This window comes from Oncorhynchus gorbuscha, linkage group LG14, assembly GCF_021184085.1.
Source record: "Oncorhynchus gorbuscha isolate QuinsamMale2020 ecotype Even-year linkage group LG14, OgorEven_v1.0, whole genome shotgun sequence".
NCBI lineage: Eukaryota > Metazoa > Chordata > Actinopteri > Salmoniformes > Salmonidae > Oncorhynchus > Oncorhynchus gorbuscha.
The window spans coordinates 49,558,133-49,581,905 of NC_060186.1; the positions used below are offsets into that span (position 1 = coordinate 49,558,133).

A 23,773-nucleotide genomic window follows, 5' to 3' on the forward strand; every position below is an offset into this window, starting at 1 on the left:
GTTAATTATGGATCAGAACACCTTCTTTTCATACTGTATCGAAGCAGTACTCAATAAAGTATTTTTCAACAGTAACATACAATGAGTTCCCCTTCGAACCCACTGTCCACTGTTTGAGTTACAGTATTTGCACCATAGTCCTGTATGAAAAAGGAGCAGGATGTTTCCAGAGGGACAGTAAAGGTTCTAAAACCTGTGAAACATGGTTTAGATATACAAACCACATGTGGATCCTGGACAGACCTGTCTACCCCCCCCCCCACTCTCTCCCTCCCTTCCCCACCTCTCTCCATACTCCCACCTCTCCCTCCCCTCCCTCTCTCCCTTGGCCACCCCAGTCACTCCCTTCCCCATCTCTCTCCTCTCCTCTCTCTCCTCTCCTCTCCTCTCCTCTCCTCTCCTCTCCTCTCCTCTCCTCTCCTCTCCCATCCCCGTCACTCCTTTCCCCACCCCCACCTCTCTCCATACCCCTACCTCTCCCGCCCATGCCCTCCCTCCCTCCCCCCACCTCCTTCTGACCATAATGCTTCATTACCTCATACTGGGTGATGATCCCATTGGGCTCCAGTGGTTCCTTCCAGTAGAGGAAGATCCGATCCTCAAACGGTGTGGCTTTCATGGACTGGCTGGGAACGGGGCCAGGCACTGCATTAGGACAGAAGACAGGAGGAGTAGGTCCTAGTGCAATCAAAGGAAGGCCACTGTGCTGTAATGAATCCTATTCTCACAGAGAGAGCCACTCCTGAGCCTCTGCGCCCGTAACAAGACCACTGATTGGATTTACTTACCGTAAAGCAACATGTTGAAAATGGCATAATAATGTAGAGTTCTGTGCTAACACTGAATGGCAGACACTCGAATCCCTGGTGTTTTTTATTTATTGAATTTTGATCATGTATTTACACGAGATGAGATCAAGGTGCAATGTCTTTTCAAGAGCATCCTCTCTCTCTGTCTGCATGTTTTATGATCAAATTAGTCTCCTTTAATTTGTAACTTTCACTATTAGAGTACATCCATCAGAAAGAGAAACCAGCATGCCAGACCACTGTGACATGAGTACTGATCAGTGGAAAACTAAATGTATTGACTAGAATCTCCAATCCAAAATGTTAATGTATTGGAACTCGCTACGAAGATACTTCCTAGTGTTTCGTCTAACATTTTAGCAGTACAATAGCTGAGATAGCAGGGCTGTCAATGGGTAACAGCAGTAGCCTAATATTCTGAGGACCTTCGTAATACATCCTGGATTGGTGAACACTACTGACTGACAGCCTCATCACTACTGATGAAACCTGGCAGTCCCATGGGTCTCTATGGCTGCCACAGGACTGGTCTGCCATGGGGCTGTGTCTGCCTGCATGCCTGTCTCCCTGGGCTGTGTTCTAGTCTAGTCAGACTGGGTCGGGGATGTCCAAAGCCCTCTCCTTCACAGCAGACAGACAGAGAGCAGTAGCGTGACCAGGTCACATGGTTGGGTGCTTGTCAGGCCTGTCTGTCTGGAGAGAGGAGCAGGGCCCGGGGGCGGCGTGCACGTGCGTGTCTGCTGTCTCCAGATCAGTGTTAGAGGAACTGTTTACGTGGGCCTCTCTTCTCCTCTCCCCCAAGTCAGACAAACTTAAATTGATCAAATCTGCTGGATGGATGTCACTGAGACATCAGCTTTTACACGCAAAAAAAACAAAATGCATGCATTCCTTTTTCCTGACTGATGCTACTGAAAATGGGCTTGGTTTGACATGTTAAAAACAATCAGACAGATTTCTCTTCTGCTGTTGGAATACCACTGAAAAGTTATACACCCCAATCTATTAAAAAAATAAACTAATTGTAGAAATAGGTAATAACATGTTTTTATTTATTTCAAATTTTTTATTTAACCTTTATTTAACTGGGCAAGTCAGTTAAGAACAAAATGTTATTTCAATGATGGCCTAACCCGGCCAAACCCAGACGACGCTGGGCCAATTGTGCGCCACCCTATGGGACTCCCAATCACGGCCGGATGTAATACAGCCCGGATTTGAACCGGGGACTGTAGTGACGCCTCTTGCACAGAGATGCAGTACCTTAGACTGCTGCGCCACTCGGGAGCCTAGCGGGACCGGAATATAAACCCAAAAACAAATCTCTAGCTACATGCAGAATCAGGGAAAAGTTCAAATAAGTTTTGGTGGAACAATTACAGAGGGCTCAGTCATTTCTCTAACATTATCTCCTGAGCTTGTGCGAACGTGAAGTGAGATTTAAACAGGTCCTCTTCAAGGGACAACATGTCTGCCGGTAGCCACAGGATAGAGCTGGTCACCTGGCTGCATGATTATAATACTGAAGCGTTTAATGTGAGTTACAAATTCCGGGCTGCCACCAGTGCTGTTATCTCAGCCCTTGGTTCGCTACCCAGCTAGTGTCTATTCAGAGAGCAACAGTGAGAAAACGTGCCCTGCTTTGAAATGAGTAACTCAGCCCAGAGGTAGGAATCACAGGGGGGCAGCAAAGAGCATGAGTCAATTTCAACTGGTTACAAACAGAGCTAGATTCATCTACCTTTTCAAAATAAATGAGAATTATAGAGATAGAAAAACACGCGCAATGTATGTGGGTGAGCTTGATTCGTTAACACTGACGAATAAGTGTGAATTCTACATCTGAAATATGAGCATTAAAAAAAGCTTCCCTGTCTCCTGACACCTATCTGTTATGTAGAGTGCACATACCATCTTCATCTGTCTGGATGATGGTCTCGTCGCTCTCCTTGCGTCCCTCGGGGTTGGTGAGGATCATCTTGAGGCTGACGTTGGTGTTGGGGGGCAGGTTGCCCACCACGTGGCGTGGGGCCTTGGGGTCCATGTCCAGGCAGTCGGCCCTGGTCTGATTGTTGGAGTTGTAGTAATGGTAGCAGATGGTGACGTTGAAGGTGTGGCAGCGGGTGATGTTGTAGCCCAGAGACTCCCAGTCCACAGCGATGAACCTAGCCTGGGTCTCGGCAATCTTCAGCTTCTTCGGGGTCCGCATCGGCTCTGGAGGAGAAAAAGAAACCCATGACTACAACTATGACCAACATAAAATCACTGGAGAGACCCGTTTGTGTACAGTGTCATCTGATGTGGGGACAACATATACTGCCACTAACATGTCTGCACAGAAGAATGTACACGGTTAGCCAGCATTAACACATCAGTTCCACATGGATGCCCTGTGAAAGCGCGGTGTTGATGATGGTGCCTGACAACTGTCCTTCAGCAGCACGGCGGCCAGTCTACACAAAGCTCCACTTTTCTTTTCCTCCCCGGATCAGAACATATCCACAGACAACTAATGAGGCCGTTATGAGGATTAAATGTCCATGTGAGAAGGGGAGGGGGGGGCTAATGAGCAACGTAAACTGTGTGGATTGTGTTGGGCCAGTGCTGGTGACCAGGAGGACACTCACACAGCCTTTTAAGGGCTTCTGAATTAGCCAATATATCACCCTGGGAGAAAGTCAATATAATCCAGCCCGCAATCCATCAAGCAATCGCGCCATGCTGGATACTAATGACTCTAATAGTCCAATTTACCTGCGCGATTAAGGCAATGATGCAAGTAGCGCCTTTGTCTCACCGTGACTGTTTGCTATGTGGAGATGCAGCCAACACTGCAGCGACCAGCAAGTGCAGGACTTCAATAGGAGAATGACTTTAAACACTTTTAACACTGTATTTGTGTATTGTGCTGATTTCCTCATTTTACAATGCAGTGGTTTGGACTTTCTGTACATTCATATTTGGATTGTCACGTTAGAGTATTAACATGTTAGGCTTTATATTCAAAACACTACGTATTTCCTGTCCGTGCATAAACATGAGTTAGGGGCCAGGTTTGAGGTTTAAGGGGCTTTCAATTTGTCCTTCATTGATGCGTTTCAGACACCGGCCTAGTCGTGGCTAAAGTGCAGGACCTGACATGTAGAGGTTGTGGGGGTTCAGTCTCAGCTAAGTCTTCCACCGCAGTGAGCCCTGGTGCCCCTTCCCACTCTGCAACACTCATTCATTGAGTAATGGGGTAAGGATTCTGCCATGGCCGGCCTGGGGGGGGGGTGTACGTGTGCACCGTGCAGGCTCTTGGCGTGGCAGGCCATCCTCACACAAAAGCCTCTCTCTCTCAAATGTCCTCTGTGGAAACAGACCTGCCCTTATTCTGTGCAGTCTCATCTCTACGACCACTGCTCTGAGCCACAGAAAGAGAGATGGACAAAAAGGTTAGACGTTCTATGTATATGCATGTTAATAACATGTTCTTTTTAGGCCAAACTGACAAGAAGAGAAGAGGAGAAAGGTTAACTCGTGGTGCTAAATCACAGATTGTCCATTTTTAAAGGCTGGGCCCTCAGCTGGGTGTAATCACCTGCTCTTTGATGAGCGTCGCCCAGGAGAGTCCTTCCTTTCTAGCCTAATTAAAATGAAAAGCTCTGAATAAAGACTGGGGACTTGTTAACATGAATCTGAGATCGACTGTTGGCTCTGGGGGTTATTATGGATAAAGCTCTCTACAACTCCATACACTGTTAGCGAGATAGTGGGCCATCAACATTCATCTACACCACTTGTCATTATTCGCACTCATTTGTTTGAGCCATTTATATTGATGTGGCGTATTGTCTCAAATCAATGGCATGGATGTTGGCGCTATAACTTGGGATAAACATGTCAATAGATACCAAAATATAATTAAATCCCTCTTTTCCTCAGCGAAGAGTGGGGGGGGGACAAATGTTCACACTCCTCTACCACCGTTAACCGCTGCCCTGCAGTGTTTCATTTGAAGTGGCGCCACCGGTGATTATGAAACGTTTGTCGTGACTTATTCAGTGGCCAGTGTTCCTGAGGGTGAGCAGTGCTCAGAGGGGAATTGGTCCAGGAGTGGCCACAGGTTGTCTGTAATAGAGCGGAAGCCGTCGCGAGCAACCTGTTGACCTCCTCTCTCTTCTCTTCACAGTACAAGCATTTATTAAATACCCAGAGAACCGGGAAACTAAAATTCAATTTCTCCCCTTTTTTTGCTTCCTGAGCCCGGCGACATGATAGCTCAATACAGAGACCATTTCTGTGTAGAGCCAATGTACACTTTAGTCAGAGATAATTGTGGAAATAAAAGCAAGGGAGAGAAAAGAATGAAGAGGAAAAAGAACACGAGGGTAGAGACACACATCTCCCATAGGTCCATTTTACCTATAACAAGTCATTATCTGGTTGTCACTCACTGGGAAACGCACACAAAATTCAGTTGAGCCAGTGACAGCATGCAATTTCTGCACATTTTCACATGGCACATTTATTTTTTTTTCTTAAATCTCGACAGGTTCTTTGGAGGCACGTCATAAATGAATGGAACGAATGAGTCAGTGCATTTTCCCCCACATAATAATACTCTTTGTAAGTTTGGTCAAGGGCAAAATCATTTCAAAAGCTGATTTTCCTGACAATAGAGAGTGAGGTCAACAGTGACAAATAGCGAGAGAAAGAGCGAGAGAAGGCCATTCTAACAGAAGAATCGGAGAATTCAGCCATAATGACATGTTATGATCAGGGACACGTTTCATCTGCCAAGTGGAACACATGAAAAAGCCAGGGTAAAACTATTCCTATAATCTTTACCACACTTGATCCACTCCAGCATATGTGCACGACGTGAACTCAGTAACGGCCAAATGATTTAGGATCAGCCTGAAATGGGCCTTGACTGGGAGGGAGATAGAGGATAAAGCCAAAGCTATACATTATCAACCTATTAGTAAGTGCCCAACCCATATGATGACCCGAAATTCAGCTATTCAGTTTGGGGGCGAAAAGATAAAAGAGTAGACAAAATAAATGAAAGTACCAGGGACGAATAGAGTCGGATAGATTCCTGACATCCTCCATCATTTAAATGTCAACCAGGCAATAATAAGTTGGGGTTAGAAATAATTGCTTACGACTTCCAATGCCCCATCAACTTTCACCACATGCGTACACACAAAGAAGCAATAACATTTGCATAGCAGACAATTACCTGTCCCCCTCTCTCTCTTGCCCCCCCCCATTCCCCTTCTTTATTCTGTGTATTCTATCACCCAGGGCAATGATTAACAACGCGTGTACCCTTCAGAGCTGATCAATAGCCGTGAAGTCCTGCATTAACTTTACAGATTAGGCAAGCCCCCTATAATAAATTCCATCGATTCCGGCAGCCTCAGATGCTAAAATCCCAGAGTATTTTTCAAGCCTTAAATTAAAAGGAGATATACGGTCCTGGGAGAGGCAAGGTGCCAGAGCGATTAGGAAAGCGTGCCCACTTTCCTTACTCCCCCTTTTCAGGATGGATGCAGGCTGCAGCCCGGTGGCTCACCATACTAAACAGGACAGGGCACTCCTTTGGCCCCTCAATTCAAACACACATTTCCCCTCTGACCCTCCTTGCACTAGGCTTCCTTTATCTACAGTGCAGTGGGTGGGTGAGGAGGGGTGAGGGAAAGAGGGGTCGGGGGGGGGAGTCTGGAACGTGGCCATTTGGGATGAGGACACCGTGACGTCGTCCCTGGATCTTTAATCAACCATTGATGTCGAAAACAAAACCCATTGTTCGTACCGCCCGCTCTTCGCGGCAAGCGACAATGTATTCTTTGTCTCCACGGCGTTCAGCAGAGAGAAAAAGTAACATTTGCATATACGGACGGAGGTAAATATTTCTCTACAGAGTGCTTACATGATTCAAAGGCATGTCTGAAGCACCTGATTAAGTGCACAAGCAATCAATCATAATCAAATAAGCAGTCACCAGACTCCTTAATGGCAAAGAAACCACATTGAATATCCTGTATTGATTTCAGATCTTCCCTCCTTATTTTGCAGCTTGATTCCATTATTTGTTTGCTAATCCGATTAGCAAGGCCCATGATTGCATTATAAGAGAGTTTAAGAATCTGTCATCCGTTGGGCTAAATGACCAATGAGGACGCGTCATGGCATTGCTGACGTGCTGCTGGTCCAAACAAATTACACACAGGGGGCTGGGAATGTGACAGGACGGTCACTGTCCTTCCTGCTGGATGGCAATCAGCGACGCTGCCAACCAGGCTCCACGGACCATGATTGATGTTGATTGGATAGAAAGGCCTGTAGTAATGCACCAACGTTTGCTAGCTTGGCATAGCCGGACTAAGAGAATTTAAGACACTTTATATTGTTGCTATGTGCATTTCTGCATGTAGTTGGTGTATACACGTCCAAGAAAGGTGATAAGTACTGTCAATCAAATCTCTAATTTTCACACAACAGACACCAGGTGCAGGGAGAAAACCCCCTTTTAAATTATCGGATGCAAATTTATTTGAGTTGTTCAAAAATGCAAATATTGTTGTGAGTCTAGGAATGCACACCAAAGACGCTTCGCCTCCACGTGGATCCCACAACAGGTGCTGTCATGGTCGCACAGGAAAACAAAGCCCCCATTTCTCCTGTTTGTGGGCAGAACAGGGGGATTAGATCTTTAATTGCACCAGGAGTCTCCTGTTTGCTCACAGATTGCTTCTTCTCTGCTTCCCAACTTTCTTAACGTCAATCACAGTCGCCCGGTCTTCCACACTGCTCCACCACTATCTCTCCCAGGCTCCACCGGCTTTCATATGAAATCGACAGCTAAACCTTTTGGAGCAGAACAGCTCCTTTATCTCCTAGAATGGCAATAATGTCAGCCAGGAAGGCGGCTGCGGGTTGCACTGAGTTGCTCTGCAACATGTCTTGTCTGTCACTCTTTTATCATGACAAGAAAGGGAAAAAGTTAATGAAACACCCCAAAAAGAATGTAATTGAGGATTAAGGCAGACAAATTGTAGCTTGTGTAAATCAAATGGAGTTGCTAAACTTTGTAGAAGGTTCTGCTCTTTGACCACCCTGGCAGAGACAGGGATCGCGGATGACCAGGCATAATGGGTGTTTTCCAGAAATGGTGTGATTTGATGGTGATGGTGACAGCATACGGGGATAGGGTCACTATGGGAAGGGGAAACAGCACAACAGGGTCTGGAGCAAACACACTCCAATTCCCCATAGGCCTTGCTGCCTGAGATTGCATGGTCAACAACAGGCCACTGTGACAAGCAGTGGGCCGTCAAAAATTGCACGAAGGACAGTATTTGTATTCCGACCTGACCCGCAAAAAAAGCCTGCATAGGATAAAGGGGCCCATTTCGAAGGACACAAGATTTCAATAGAGATTTTACACAGAATAAGACCTTCAGACTACACGAGCTATATGATTCCATAGTCAAGCAGGCTGACGCACTCTCCCCACCGTCACATGTGCAGCTATCGCCCCTTCTCAAGGAGACATGGGAGAACAAAGCCTAAGGACGGCCGGCAGAGGGAACAGAGCATTTGCAAGGAGACTTCCTCAACAAAGCAATCTGAGAGTCACTGTAATTGTGTTCACCCTATTGTGGTTGATCTTTTGCGCCTCCATTGTGATTTGTTTTCTATCTCTCAGACCGCAGACGCCTAGCAGAGTGTTTTCCACTTCTTAAACCTGAGAGACGTTTTAAAAGGAAGCGCAGTCATTTCTTTTTTAAATGAAGATCTGACAGCCACCATCAGGCACACACTATGTCTCTGGCCAGTCGGGAGGACAGCGAGACATTTCTATATGAATAAAATCCAGTGGAAACGCTCCATTACTAGTCTGTCCATCTCTCTGCTCTTGTGAGTCAATACAAAACAAGTGGGGTGAGTAATAGGAGGCATTTCACCTAATTGATTAGAATTGTCAGGTCAGAAAGTTAAATGCAATTTTGAAGTGGCGCTCGCCACTTGACGGTGCAGCAGTTTCTTCACTCGTGGCGAGAGAGAGAGGGGGAAAGAGAGAGAGAGAGAGAGGTCTTATTGAGGAGCACTCCCTCTCTCGCTTTCTCTCCCTCTTTCTGGTCTTCTTGACATAACTGTGATAAGTAGAAGGATTGAAAATGGATAGCTAGTGGTGAAATCAATTTGGGTCTAAGCTGGCCTTTGCAATAGAGGTATTAATAAGGGTGGCTGTTTTCTCCATTTACCTCTCCATTAGCCTGGGAACCATTTGGGTGGTCTCTAGGGGTGACCCAATTGATGTAGACCTTCCAATGGCGAGGCGGCGGAGAAATCAACAGCCAGCTGCCCACACATTTCCCATTATTCCACTTCCCATCGAACCACCACAGAACATCCACTCTGCAATAAAGCTTGGCCAACATAGCTTTCCTACCATACATCACTTACATGGTTATGGGGAGAATGTAAATCCAATATAATTTATTTTTAATTGTGTTTTTAGCTGCTCCTGTAGGTCCCTATGGACCAGTGAATGTTGAGGCGAACACTGGGATGCACTAGACGCTAGGGCTGTCTAATGTGCTTTGCTCCATTAACCTCTGCTGGCTAAGACATTGTATCTAGCTAATGGCGTGTACATTACTTAACGGGTAGAAATATACAGACCCCCCCCAAAAAACATCAATATCAACCCGGGGGAGAGGAGAAAGGGAAACTGCAAACTCTTTAGAGGATACAGGTTTATCACACTTTTCTCACTGGCTGAAGAACGAACATCTCAAAGATCTAGCGGCAGCTTGCCACGCAGAGCCAGTGTGTGTGTGTGTGTGTGTGTGTGTGTGTGTGTGTGTGTGTGTGTGTGTGTGTGTGTGTGTGTGTGTGTGTGTGTGTGTGTGTGTGTGTGTGTGTGTGTGTGTGTGTGTGTGTGTGTGTGTGTGTGTGTGTGTGTGTGTGTGTGTGTGTGTGTGCGTGTAGAGTGCCTTCAGAAACTATTCATAGCCCCTGACTTATTCCACATTTGGTTGTTTTACAGCCTGAATTCAATATGGATTAAATACATTTTTCCAAAATCACACCCATCTACACACAATACCCCATAATGGACAAAGTGAAAACATGTTTTTAGACATTTTTGCAAATACAGAAATCTCTCATTTACATAAGTATTCACACCCCTAGAATCACCTTTGGCAACGATTACCGCTATGAGTCTTTCTGGGTAAGTATCCAAGAGCTTTACACGCCTGGATTGTACAATATAATTCTTTAAAACATTCTTCAAGTACTGTGAAGTTGGTGTTGATCATTGCTAGAAAGCCATTTTCAAGTCTTGCTGTAGATTTTCAAGCCAATTTAAGGCAAAACCGTAAAAAGGCCACTCAGGAACATTCAATGCCAACTTGGTAAGCAACTCCAGTGTATATTTGGACTTGTGTTTAAGGTTCGTGTTCTGCTGAAAGGTGAATTTGTCTCCCAGTGTCTGTCGGAAAGCAGACTGAACCAGGTTTTCCTCTAGGATTTTACCTGTGCTCAACGCTATTCTGTTTCTTTTTAGCGTAAAAAAAACTCCCTAGTCGTTGCCGATGACAAGAATACTCATAACATGATGTAGCCACCGAGCCTGTAAATATGAAGATTGGTATTCAGTGATGTGTTATGTTGGATTTGCCCTCAAAGATAACACTTTGTGTTCAGGATATGCTCAAAGGAATATTCAGTGTCTTTTTTTTGTTTTACCATCTACAAATAGGTGCCCTTCTTTGTGAGGCGTTGGAAAACCTCCCTGGTCTTTGTGGTTGAGTCTGTGTTTGAAATTCACTGCTCGACTGAGGGACTTTACAGATTATTTTATGTGTGCGGTACAGAGGCGAGATAGTCTTTCAGAAATCATGTTAAACACTATTATTGCACACAGTGAGTCCATCCAACTTTTTATGTGATTTGTTCTTGCCACAACAAAGGGACTAAATACTTATTGACTGAAGACATTTCAGCTTTTCAGATGTAATTCTTTAAAAAAGAAATGGTTTTATCTAAAAACACAATTCCACTTTGACATTATGGGGTATTGTGTGTAGGCCAGTGACATTTTAAATCAATTTTAAATTCAGGCTGTAACACAACAAAATGTGGAAAAAGTCAAGGGGTGTGAATACTTTCTGAAGGAACTGTATGCCTGCGTGTGTATGTTAACTGGTATTGGGGGCAAAGTGTTACAAAGTAACGTGTTCGTACTCAGACTACTATTTTGTGATAACGAGTAACCGAACCGTACTTTTTACTTTACTTTTACAATATTATTTCATATTTTATTTTGTTGGTGCAAACAAACAACGAAAATCCCTCCCCCTAAGCTACATTCACCGTGGTTCCTGTTTCTGCATGAATGTTGTGGCGGGTAGCTGGCATGGTAGCTGTTAGCTTGATAGCTAGCGAGATGGCAGAAATAATAGCCTTTATCGTGGAAGTATTCATAATACTTTGAATTGGTAGAAGAAAAGGACAGATGCTACCTCTTAAATTCTTGACTGACGCTACTGGCAGGATTCAAACACAGGACCATCGGGTGAAGGCGAGAGCACTATTTATTTATTTGGTAATAAAGTAAACAATGTAGCTAGGTGACCAAGTTAGGCTCAGTTGATAAGAATGGACATTTCTCCAGCTCCATCTTCTCCGTAAACATAAATGAAAGGACACTACAATTACACATTGTGATCATGTGATTTTACATAGAATATCTCTGCCCAGTTCGTATCTGTGGGTTAAATAGATTGGCTGCCAATTGTCCATGTTGGTTTTTATAGATGTAATAACCTTATGTGTAAATACAGTAATTCAACTAAATCTTTTATTTTGAGTATTGTAAAGGAGATATTGCGTCTGTCATTATTCCTTGAGTTGGTATAGCCCAGAGTTATAGATTAGGCTATGGATGGTAGGCTTATTCAAGCCATTCAAAGATCGTGTGCGCCCTGTACTGGGCATAAGAAGGAATGACCAAGGCATCTTCAGAGGGTTTTCTGTTTTCAGTAAAAACGCAAAAGTAATGTAACAAGTTACTTTCCAAAGTAAGTAACGGTGCATATTTCTTTTTTTACATTGACATTTTAGTAATTTAGCAGACACTCTAATCCAGAGCGATTTATAGGAGCAATTACAGTTAAATTCCTTGCTCAAGATTTTTTACCTACTGGGTTCTGGGATTCAAACCAGCAACCTTTTGGCTACAGGCCCAACGCTGTTAACCGCTAGGCTAATATCTCACATAGAAAAGACAGTTTCGTTAACAAAGCTAGGTATGCTCAGGTTTGAACTCCTCCAAGGTGCTCAGTCTGTCTGTACCTGAGGCTAAATATAAACTCTTGAGTTCTCGTTCCTCCTCAACCTGAAACAACTGTCATCCACTCCGCTTAGTACACAAATACTGCTCCAAGATGTCTGATGTCATAGCAGGTACACCGTAAACACCTGAAAACCAGTTACAGCTGCCAAATGAGCTTGGCTTCACTGATGAATTCATAATGGGAGCTGCCATCTGTTAATTACCCAACTGAAATTAGCCAATCATTTAGACCCCTCTTTCCCAGACATAATAGGAAATGTATTCATTTGCATGAGTTTAAAACACCCTATCAAACCAGTGCTGTTTGTTTTCACAGTCTCTTTAGAAGTCGGAGGCATTGAAACTCAAACCATCATTTACACTCTTGGTTCTTTGCTCTCAAATGTATTTGCTCTTATTTACTCTCTAAAGTGCCTAGCGGTGCACTACAGGAAGTCGGAGCAGTTGGAAAATATTTAACCATCTTCACATTACTGCTTGGCATCTCTATCTGAATATATCCATTAAAATATTAACCACAGAAAAAAATGAAAATAAATGAAGGCTGAGAGTGTGAAGGGGTGTGTGCATGTGGGTGGCTAGGGCCATCTACTTTAAGTGGTGTCTGTCTTCCCGGTAGCCTACTCGGTGTGTGAACTGCTGACAACTTGCAGCTGATTGTTGACACATCAACCAGGATTAAGGGGCAGGACAATTTGTGACTGTTGTTGTTTTGATAATCAGTGGCTGTATTGGAGGGGGAGTGGTTTCTCCTCTCCTAGGCAATCAGCAATTAGTACCGGGAGGTGTGCTCTTCACCTCTGCTAGGCAATTAGCAATTAGTGATAGTACTTCAGTCTCCCCTGTTTTCTCAGCGGCAGCTGTAAGCTGTGGTCGTATCAGCGGCGGTGTCATCGCCAAAACGAACTTCTGCCGAGCTGTTCAATGAAGGAAAGAGAGGACGGCTCCACACCACTCTCTGACTTGAGTATTTTACCCAGTTATTTTCAGATTCTCATTTTGCTCTTTTGTAGCTTTGTCAACTATGTGTGTTTCTATACCTGTTCGCTTCTCTCCCTGTAGGCCTCACCCTTCTAATTTAGTGTAACCTCAGTGCACAACCCATGCAGGATTCCTGGTCTATGGCAGCGTTCAGAACTGCCAGTCTGGGGTCAAGAATGCAGAGTTAATCCCAGCCTATGCTGCCCTTCAGTCCCTAGGGTTTTTGGCCCTGACATTAATCACCCCAGAGAACACTGCTCCCCCAGCTGCGCTCTCTTCCTCTGACTACGTTTTCACTCATAGTCCGAAAGCATCTGGTCGTCGGGGCACTGGGCTAACAATTTCTCCATCGCTCACGTGTCCATCTCATTTGAATTCTATGCTGTCACTTTTCCGCTCAAGGTTAACATTGTCATCTATCACCCACCAGGTGCCCTTAGATAGTATCTCAATGAGCTTGACACCTTGATAAGCTTATTTCCTGAAGATCGCTCTTGGCTCATCGCACTGGGCGACTTCAACCTCCTGACGTCTGCCTTTGATTAATTTATTTTCACCTTTCTTCCCTTCCTTACCTCTTGACCTCATCCTTTCCCAGTCCACTCCTACTCGCAACGCAGGCAATACGCTTGACCTCATTACTAGAGGCTACTAATCTCTCTGCAACCCCCCTCCAGGTCTCTGACTACTTTGTTCCTCTTCATCTCTCCTTCAACCCTAACCAGATGGTCATGGCCCGTTGCAATCTTTGCTCTCTCTCCCACTACTCTCTCCTATCCTAACATCGCTCCTTTTCCTTCCTGCCTCTTCGGCCCTACTCTCCTCCCTTTCCGCATCCTATGACACTGTCCCCGGCTGGCTCGGCCCTCCCTTCCTGCTGAGTGACTCACCGCAAGCTAACAGAACAGAACTGCGTTCTGATGAGAAAATGGAAGCACTCATCATTTCACTCCCTCTACCTTCTCTTGCTCTGTATTAACTGCTTAACTTCTTGTAACTAGGGGGCAGTATTTTCATTTTTGGAAAAATAACGTTCCCAAAGTAAACGGGCTATTTTGTCAGGACAGGATGCTATAATATGCATATAATTGACAGATTAGGATAGAAAACACTAAAGTTTCAACTGTAAAAATATTGTCTGTATGACAGAACTGATATTGCAGGCGAAGGCCTGAAAAATCCAATCCGGAAGTGACTCATGTTTTGAAAGCTCTGAAGCTCTGTGTTCTGATGTGACCCTATTGAGCAGTGAATGGGCTATCAATCAGATTCCTTTTTCTACGTATTCCCCAATGTGTCTACAGCATTTTGACATAGTTTCACGCCTTTATGTTGATGAGCGTAAGCGACTACATTGCGTAAGTGGCCACTTGATGGCTCTGTGATTCTTGCATAAAAAGAGGTAGCCATTTTTCCTCTCGGTCCTACTGAAAAGCCAATTGTCCTGGTGGATATATTATCGAATAGATATTTGAAAAACACCTTGAGGATTGATTATAAACAACGTTTGCCATATTTCTGTTGATATTATGGAGCTCATTTGGAATATCTTTTGCAGTTGTCGTGACCGCAATTTCCGGTCGATTTCTCAGCCAAACGTGAAGAACAAACGGAGCTATTTCGCCTACAAAAATAATATTTTTGGAAAAAAGGAACATTTGCTATCTAACTGGGAGTCTCGTGAGTGAAAACATCCGAAGCTCATCAAAGGTAAACAATTTAATTTGATTGCTTTTATGATTTGTGACCAGGTTGCCTGCTGCCAGCTAGGCATAATGCTATACTAGGCTATCGATAAAGTTACACAAATGCTTGTCTGTCTTTGGCTGTAAAGCATATTTTCAAAATCTGAGATGACAGGGTGATTAACAAAAGGTGTGTTTCAATATATTTCACTTGTGATTTCATGAATAGGAATATTTTCTAGTAATATTTATGTCCGGTGCCTTATGCTAATTAGTGTCAGATGATGACAACGCTCCCGGACCTGGGATGGGTAGTTACAACAGTTTAAGCCACTTTCTATCACTCCAAATTTCAAGTTTCTGCCCCTAAACCTAGAAAAGTATTTGCCACCTTCTCCTCCCTTCAGCCCCTCTCTCCCTCCCTCTCTGCGGACGACTTTGTCAACCACTTTGAAAAGAAGGTTGACATCTGCTCCTCATTCACTCAGCCTTTTCATCTTTCTCCCCTCTCTCTCCAGATGAAATCCTGTGACTAGTGAGTTCCGGCCGCCCAACAACCTGCCCACTATACCCCATCCCCTCTTCTCTAGACCATCTCTGGAGATCTTCTTCCACTCCTCACTTCCCTTGTCAACTCATCCCTGACCACTGGCTGTGTCCCCTCTGACTTCAAAATAATTAGTCGCTAGCTTGCTCAAGATACCAATACTCAACCCCTCTGATGTAAAACTACAGACGGATATCCTTTTCTTTCCAAAAGACTAATGATGTCAAACTATAGACCTGTGTCCCTTGCTGTTCTTTCCAAAACATTTGAGCGTGCTGTCTCTGACGAACTCTCTCGCTATCTCAGAACGATCTTGACCATAACTAGTCAGGCTTCAAGACGGGTCATTCAACCGAGTAGTCTCCTGGTTGAGGCTTTCTGCACTGCTAAAGCTGACTCTCTCTCCTCTCTTCACATCCTCCTTGATCTATTCGCTGTCTTCGACACCGTGAAACATCAGATCATCCTTTCTACCCTCTCAGGGCTGGGTGTCTCAGGTTCTGCACATCCTTGATTGCATCCTACCTGGCAGACAGCTACCAATTCACATGGAGAGGATCTGTCTGCACCACATACTTTGACTACTGGTGTACCCCAGGGCTGAGTTCTAGGCCCTCTACACACCAAGTCACTTAGCTCCATCATATCCTCACATGGTCTCTCCTATCATTGCTTTTCTCCTTCCACCCCCTCTTCTGACACTCAGGTGGCGACACACAGTATCTGCCAGGCATGCAGAGATCTATCTCAGCCTACCGACTCAAGCTCAACCTCAACAGGATGGAGCTGCTCTTCCTCCCGGGGAAGGCCTGACCGCTCAATCACAGTTGACAACTCCATGGTGTCCCCTTCCCAGAGTGGAAAGACCCTTGGTGTGACCCTGGACAACACCATGTCATTCTCTGTAAACATCAAAGCAGTGACTCGCTCCTGCAGGTTAATGCACTACAACATCCATAAAGGTAAACATTACCTCACACAGGAAGCGGCGCAGGTCCAAATCCATGCACTTATTTCCCATCTGGACTACTGTAACTCGCTGTTGGCTGGGCTCCCCGCTTGTGCCATCAAAATCCTGCAACCTATCCATAACACTGTAGCTTGCCTGGTGTTCAACCTTCCCATGTCATCCTGCTCCTCTGCACACTCCACTAGCTTCCAGTCGAAGCTCATATCCACTACAAGTCCATGGTACTCAACTTTTTAGTGATGGGGCAGTGTTCGGAAATTCGGATGAATGACGTGCCCAAAGTAAACTACCTGTTACTCAGGCCCAGAAGCTAGGATATGCATATATCCTAGAAGACACTTTAAAGTTTCTAAAACTGTTAAAATAATGTCTGAGTATAACAGAACTGATATGGCAGGTGAAAACCAGAGGAAAATCCATCCAGGAAGTGGGCTTTTTCTTCAAAGGTAAGTGATTAATTGTATCGCTATTTCTCCAATGTAAATGTAACAAATCGATTTAATGCTGAGGCATTGAATAGAGTGAATAGCATTGTGCCTTTTTTCAACCCAGTCTCTTTTGGATCACATTCACAGGTTTGGAAGAGCTAGCCTGCCCTGCCTAAGTCTGTCAATTTACAGGATTATGGTAAGCCGTCGCCATCTTCAGATGTTTTCTGCTGTTAGGTCTCAAATCTTCCCTTCGTTGACAGGAAGTTCTTAATAATGGGTTTCCAAGAAACTGAGGGAACAGTCAAATCTTTGGTTTCCAGAAATAAACCGCATACAGTCAGTGAGATTATAATGCACTGGATTTAAGGCGGCTCGGGGTAAGAGCTGAAATGTGACGTTCTTTGGGTAACACCTCACCTGCTGTAACTAGCTACTGTGCTATGCTGTTGTGACTTTGTGTAAAGGTTGAACTACCGCACCTCGTCTGTGCAAATATCAACCAGTTTCTATAATCGATCATGTCCACTGTAATACAGGCTGGCATTCTCTGAATCACTTGTCAGCCCCTCTGTGTGAAGTCCACCTCGAACATAGTCAATGACGATCCTAGTCATCCGTCAGCTATATCCCACTTCGATGGAGAATGTCTGTTCCTGGCCTCCACAAGCCTTTCTCCATTCCACTCCTCTCTGTCCATAAGCCTGTTGACTGACAGTATCGCTGCTGAAATATGGCCCGATGGCTGTTTCTCATAATCAACCACACAGCCTATACTGAGTGTTAAATATCCCACCCTTCACTAACCATTAACTATTTCACCCACACGATGCTAACATGTGTGATCATGGTTTCAGATTTTAGTCTGCATGGTGTTTAAGATATGGACTGCTTTTAAAACAGACGTGTTTATCCCAAACATGAAGTAGAGGAGACTAATAATTTTGTTGCCGCTCTGAGTGATCAATATTTTTTCCTTTTCCTGCAATCAACTAATTTGCGATCCATTTCCTGTGTCAGTCATTTCCAGCCCGGGCTTGCCACCATTCAGACTAACCTCCCAGTCCTTCCTAAACTTGATTATATTTCACCTTTTATTCTCTTCATACAAGTACCAATAAATCACTACTTCAGGAGGAGGAGAGAAACTCATAGAAAATATAACAAAGGAATGGCGAGCATTGCCTGCGTCTGCCTCCCCCTGAGACAGCTGGGAAAAACTCATTCTCACTATTCCCAACGGGGAAATGAAACACTGTGTCACTCCAGTATCATATCAATTACCCACACAGTTACCACTAGCACTAGAGAAATTGTATTCGGGGAGAGGGACGGATGTGATTTTCCTCCTTGTGATGTACCGAACAACGATTTTCAATTAAGTCAGCAGGGTTGACTCTGGATGGAGCTGGCAATAAGAGCACTATCTGCTGCTACACTTTCCGACATGGAAACTATTATGAGAGATCTAATGGCGTACATGCCACAAGCGAGGCTTGTAGTAGCTTGATACACTAGAGGAAAAAGTGCTACTTAATTTTAGCATTTTAAATTACCTGAATTTCACAATACTATCTCTGGGAATCTGCATGTAGATTTCCAGCAGTGAGGAATTAACGGTTTTTGAAATCACAAAAATACAAACATTCAGCAAGACTGCACAACTTTCACATTCTGAATTGCTACACATCGAAAAGCTGAGATTTCAGTGAACTACGGCTGGTGTGTGTGTGTGTTTTGGAGGGGGTATTCGGCGTGCCACTGTGAAGTCATGGCCACATGTGTTTTGAATACACGCACATCCCTTTTCGCTTGCGTTAGGCATACGACCTGACAAACTACACTACTGTGGATGTGAAATGTTTGTACATATCAAGTCACAGTGCCCAGCCATTCAGAACACAGCAGTCGCTAGACTCTCTACTTCCTAGTCACTGAAAATTAATCTGACGGCTTCTGAGGAGGTTTACAGCCCCGGGACGAGCAGGAAGCTGCACCACTGCTGCTGTCACTTTCCATACACATTCCTCCTTCCACCCATTACGGAGAACAGGTTCCTCTTTGACCGTCGCTGATAACGGGTGTAGTAGAACAATAGCAGGTACAGTATGGTCGTTAGCGGTGAAATATGAGGTCTATTCCTGAGCGAGGCCATGCCATTTCCACGGGAGGCTGCGTGATCCATACATCCCTATATAAAGAGTAGCACCACAAATCACAGGAAGGAGCCAGATAAATCTGTAAAACAAGCCCGGGCACAGATTACTTAACTTTGGCATGAGCAAAATGTCAAGGAGGCATCTTTTTCTTCTACTCTTTTGCCATCTTTTATTCATCTCAGCCCTGATAGCAATCCATCACATTTAAGTACTACTGTACGAGGTGCAGGGAGAACCAGTGTCGACTCACACTGTGCACTGTTGGGACTTCCACTTAGCAATCTTACCTCCAGGACAACCAAGTTCCAAGCAAGTAGTTAGTGCCTTATCTTACGGAGCTTATTGATGTGGTAGGATATTAACCACTGCAGAATAGTAGATGTGAAGAGTATCATATACACTAGAATGGAAAGTCTATATTCCTGTGATCTTTAATTGTATTGAAATTGCAGCCGGTGCAGAGCGAGAGAGAGCGAGCGAGAGGAGCCAGGTACTAGAGTTAAAAAAGCCACATTTGTCCAATTGCCTCGTTTTGAAATTCAAATTGCAGAGCCTGTAAGGAAGCTGATAAACAGTCTAAAGAAGTAGTCAACACACACCCTAAGATATAGTACAGGTGGAGTATATGTAATGATGGAAAGGGGAAAAATATATATCATTAAGCATTAATGCAGAGTAATGGTTTATTAGGAAGGTCTAGGTAGTAAGGTTTTAGCATACATGTGTTCTAAACACCGATAGGAGAAGATGTTCAACTGGTTCAGTAAAAAGGCTAGTAAATGGGAGAATCCATTGTGAGAATTGACTATATAAAATGTAAAGTATGGCTGAGAACTCATTCAGTAATACACTATTCTGGCACCTGGTGTATGACGCACATGTTTGCACAACATCATGGAGGTATTTTTCCTTTTCCATGTTGTCATTCATTACTTTATGGTTCAAATGGAACGCAACATTGTTCATCACATCCAGAGTAATGCGAAGGATCATGTTTTTTTGCCTCGACATAATGAGCAAAAGATGGGTGGCTGAACTACAATAAAATTTACCAGAACCGAGCAAAAAATATAAATAAAAATAAATTTACATTTAAATAACATTTCCCTCACATGCAGATAATGTGAGCAACTTCATGTTTGTTGAAAGGATCTGTGGTCCCACTGTCGCTAACTGTTGAACAAACATTAATCACCATCTCCTTTATCTGCTCTGCCCGGCCCAGCCTCCACAACACCGCCAAGCGCTCTGCTGTTAGGGAGGCCTCGGCACGCCGCGGGGTGCGCCACAGAGCCAAAGCCATCCCTTGCATTTCATTACTACCGCCTCTTTAAAAGGCTTTAGCCTGGGAAGATGAGATAGTCGGGAAGGCTGCCGCAGGGCATTCCAGAAAATTGCTCAGAGTTTTATATATTTGTGGATGGCCACTCGTTGGTGGAATGACTTATTTCACAAGAATGAGTGATAACTCACAGACATGCTATGTCAGGGAGAAAGAATAGCACTGCCTTGTAGTTTAACTATTCAAAAAGAGGCTTTCTGAGGATAATGGCCTGTTTATAATGGGCTTCCAAGGACGAGTCTGTATAACCTGTAATACAATTATTATATTGGCTGAGATTTGAAAATATGTACGTGGTGAAAGTATAAGGAATAAAACCATACTTTCTTATTGATGGAAAATACACATTTTCATTGAAATGTTAAATGTTTTTCTCTGGCAACCTGATCAATACCAAACAATTGTTTCATGAGAACTGCTATTCACTAGCTCCTTTTGTGTGAATTGTTTGGTACAGCATGTGAATAACATGGCATAGTATGCTTTCACCAAAATCACTAAAGCCTTCAATAGTATACTGTTACTTTAAGGCAAAGCAGACCCTGTTTCAGCACAAAGACAAACCCCATTTTCAATGAATTGCTTTCATTTAACTTACTCCTCAGAATTGATTTCAGTTATCCAAGTACGTGTGTGTGTGCGCACTCTTACTGATCTATGTTTTAAATGAATGCTGGGACCATACTGAGGCCACGGTTTATTTTACAGATGAGCCCTGAATAACACAGTAAAACTGCGGGAGATTTGACCGTTATTCTGTTTCCAAACTTGGCATCTGTACAGTTTTGCCAGTAAATGCGTTTGTCTAATTTTCAGTGGAAATTGTGCATAGAGTTGTATGGTTTGATAACCACTTACACTCATGGAAATTGGCCTATATGAATAGAAACATTTAAAATTTTGGCCTAACAGAAGAACTATAAAAAGCATGTGTTAGTGCTAAGCAATTAGTTCTTTTTGAGGTCGGTTCGGTTATTAAAAAGGTAATCACAGCTTTTGGTTTTGATTTATATAAATGCTGTGACACAGAATAAAACAAAAGTCCCATGATGGTAGTGACTGCTCATTACTGCATTCTTTGCCTCTTCCGTAGTAGGCACAAGAGAGACCAGACAAGTAGATGCGCAATGGATTATGGTCATTGTAGTTAATTACCACATTTTATGCGCTAAACTAAGAACATTGGCCTGTATGAAACTACAACTACATCGCACAGTTCAAACTGGATCAGATTTATCTCTGGAGAAACTGTGCAGTGTGCGCATTGAGCTCCCAGAAAGAAAGAAAAAACTAAATAGAATTCAAATAATTGAACCGACGTGGGTAAATTAGTTGTCAAAAAAATGTTAATCGCTCAGCACTATGCATGAACATGGTAGCAATTGATAGACAACACTGGAGATTCAGGCCAAAGGTGAGGACAAAAACAAGACTGAATCCAAACATTACAGATTTCTGTGCATTTTACATTTACTGTACTTTTTAAAGGATTTGTAAATAATATGAAAATACTGGATGCATTCAGTAACCTAATATGAATTAACATTTTGGAGTAGGTGCAAGATGAGAAAAAAACAAGCTATTACAAGGGTTTGAGTGAGAGGTCTAACTGGTGTCTCCAAGTGGCCACAAACCTCTCTAAACAGTGTACAGTTCCTAAGTAATATCAATGCACTTTTATGACTAAAGGAAATAATAAAAATTATAAAAAATTAAATAAAAATTAACACAGCCCTGCATCCCCACCATCATACAATCACTTGTTGTTTACGCAATCCAGAAATGTGCCATTATAAATCACCATCGGGGTCAGGTGAGCATTATTCAAAAGCTTATTCTATTTCCAACATGGCTAGCTAAGTTATAAAATACAATCTTAGTGTCAGGCTTCCCAAATGCACTTCAGACAAACAGATTGCAATTTTGATGCGCATAGAATGGAGTCATGAGTACATTCAAGTCCGTGTTCTGCAGCTACGTTACTTCACAATAAGACAAACACAGGCTTATTCTGTCCAGGACAACCCGGGGTGTCGCCCATGTAACTGTGGCTCAAACATAGCGATCAGTAAACGTTGATAGTGTAAATTACATTTAGTTTTCAATTATGGAAATGTGAAGTGCACATTTGGACTCACGGGTGTGGGGTTAGCTTGCATGACTTCAAAGCAATACTTATTATAATCCTCAAAATTTCGTCTGTCAGAATACATAGACTCCTTTCGATTTACAGCGTGTCCCTCCACTCAGACAACAACAAATGTGCAAATCGTTGCCCAATTAGCAGGTGGGATGGGAGGATCATATTGTCGTGCGCGGTGCTCAAGTTTATAACGGCTGTCAGTCAAAACCCATACAGCACTGTGAAATGGAGAACCTGAGGTCTGACCGGTATAGCATGTTACTCTACAGCCACTGCGTTGCAATTTAGGCAAGTATCACGGGCAATCTGCCATTTAACCCATAATAATAACATATTGAGCAGGTGCTTTAACCCAAAGTGACTTAGTCATGTGCATACACTCTAAGTATGGGTAGTCCCAGGAATCGAACCCACTATCTATTCGTAGCGAGCACCATGCTCTACCAGCTGAGCACTGGACAGTATAGAGGGGCTGTGAGTGGAAAGAGCTACACTTTGAAAGCAATGGTTTTTGTTTGACATTTTTAAATGGGCAATTCTGTTACCATGGAATTGCCCATTAGCTTCCTTTCGGAACAGGGAAGGTCAAGTGTGGGTCAAGTGTTGACCGTGGCCTACAGTCGAGGAGGCCTCTTCTCTGGACAGAAATCATTGAGGGCACACACTTTAATCTAAAGAGGGCTACAGGTAAGGCCTTTGTTGGAATTAATGAATTGAATGTAGCCCTGCTCTCTGGGTAAAAACAAAACAATCATTGGGAGGGAGAGTCACGGCAGGTCAAAAGACTGAGAGCAAAACGGACATCCTGTCAAATAGACATATCTCCCACTGGGCTTCTAGCCTGACTAACTCAATACTATATAGACTTTTTTTTGTTCAGCTCAGTCCCCGTGTTCTTGCAGCTGTTGCATTATTTACCATTATCAATATGCACTATAATGGAGTTAGTCCTTCAATGTCGTCTAAAAGGCTGCTGGCCAGCTCTCAAAGAGAGCAAAGTGTCTCCCTTATTCCCCTGTGTTTTTCTCCCTGCATTTTGTTTATAATGAGAGTTCTCTGATTTACTGAAGCATTGCACACCATCGGGCTCAGCCCACATTCTGGCCAAATGGACGTGCTGCCCCTACTGGTGCTTAGGAGGACACCTTCCACTGGCTCCTACACTCATTAGTTCCATTTTCAAAAGACCCATTGGCCTCAGTGTCCCACTCTTCTGCTGTGGCACGGAATCATATAGGGCCAACTACGGAAAGACGCAGCTTTAGATTCACGTAGTAGCATGTACTATCGTCAATGGATGGGAAAGAGGGTAGAGGTTAGAGTGGGGAGTTGAAGAAAAGAGAATGAAAT

At 43.7% G+C, this 23,773-nt stretch overlaps 1 protein-coding gene across 13 annotated transcripts in view; it reads right to left on the minus strand.

Annotated features, from left to right (window-relative positions):
- Positions 1–23,773, minus strand: part of ptprk (protein tyrosine phosphatase receptor type K) — a 144,440-nt gene that overhangs the window by 32,248 nt on the left and 88,419 nt on the right. For all 13 annotated transcript variants that reach the window (XM_046298263.1, XM_046298261.1, XM_046298264.1 and 10 more), the window contains exons 8-9: positions 2,721–3,023; positions 536–645 (exon numbers count right to left, since the gene is read on the minus strand). In XM_046298263.1, the coding sequence (XP_046154219.1) occupies positions 536–645; positions 2,721–3,023 (413 nt within the window). The remainder of the gene's footprint in view (positions 1–535; positions 646–2,720; positions 3,024–23,773) is intronic.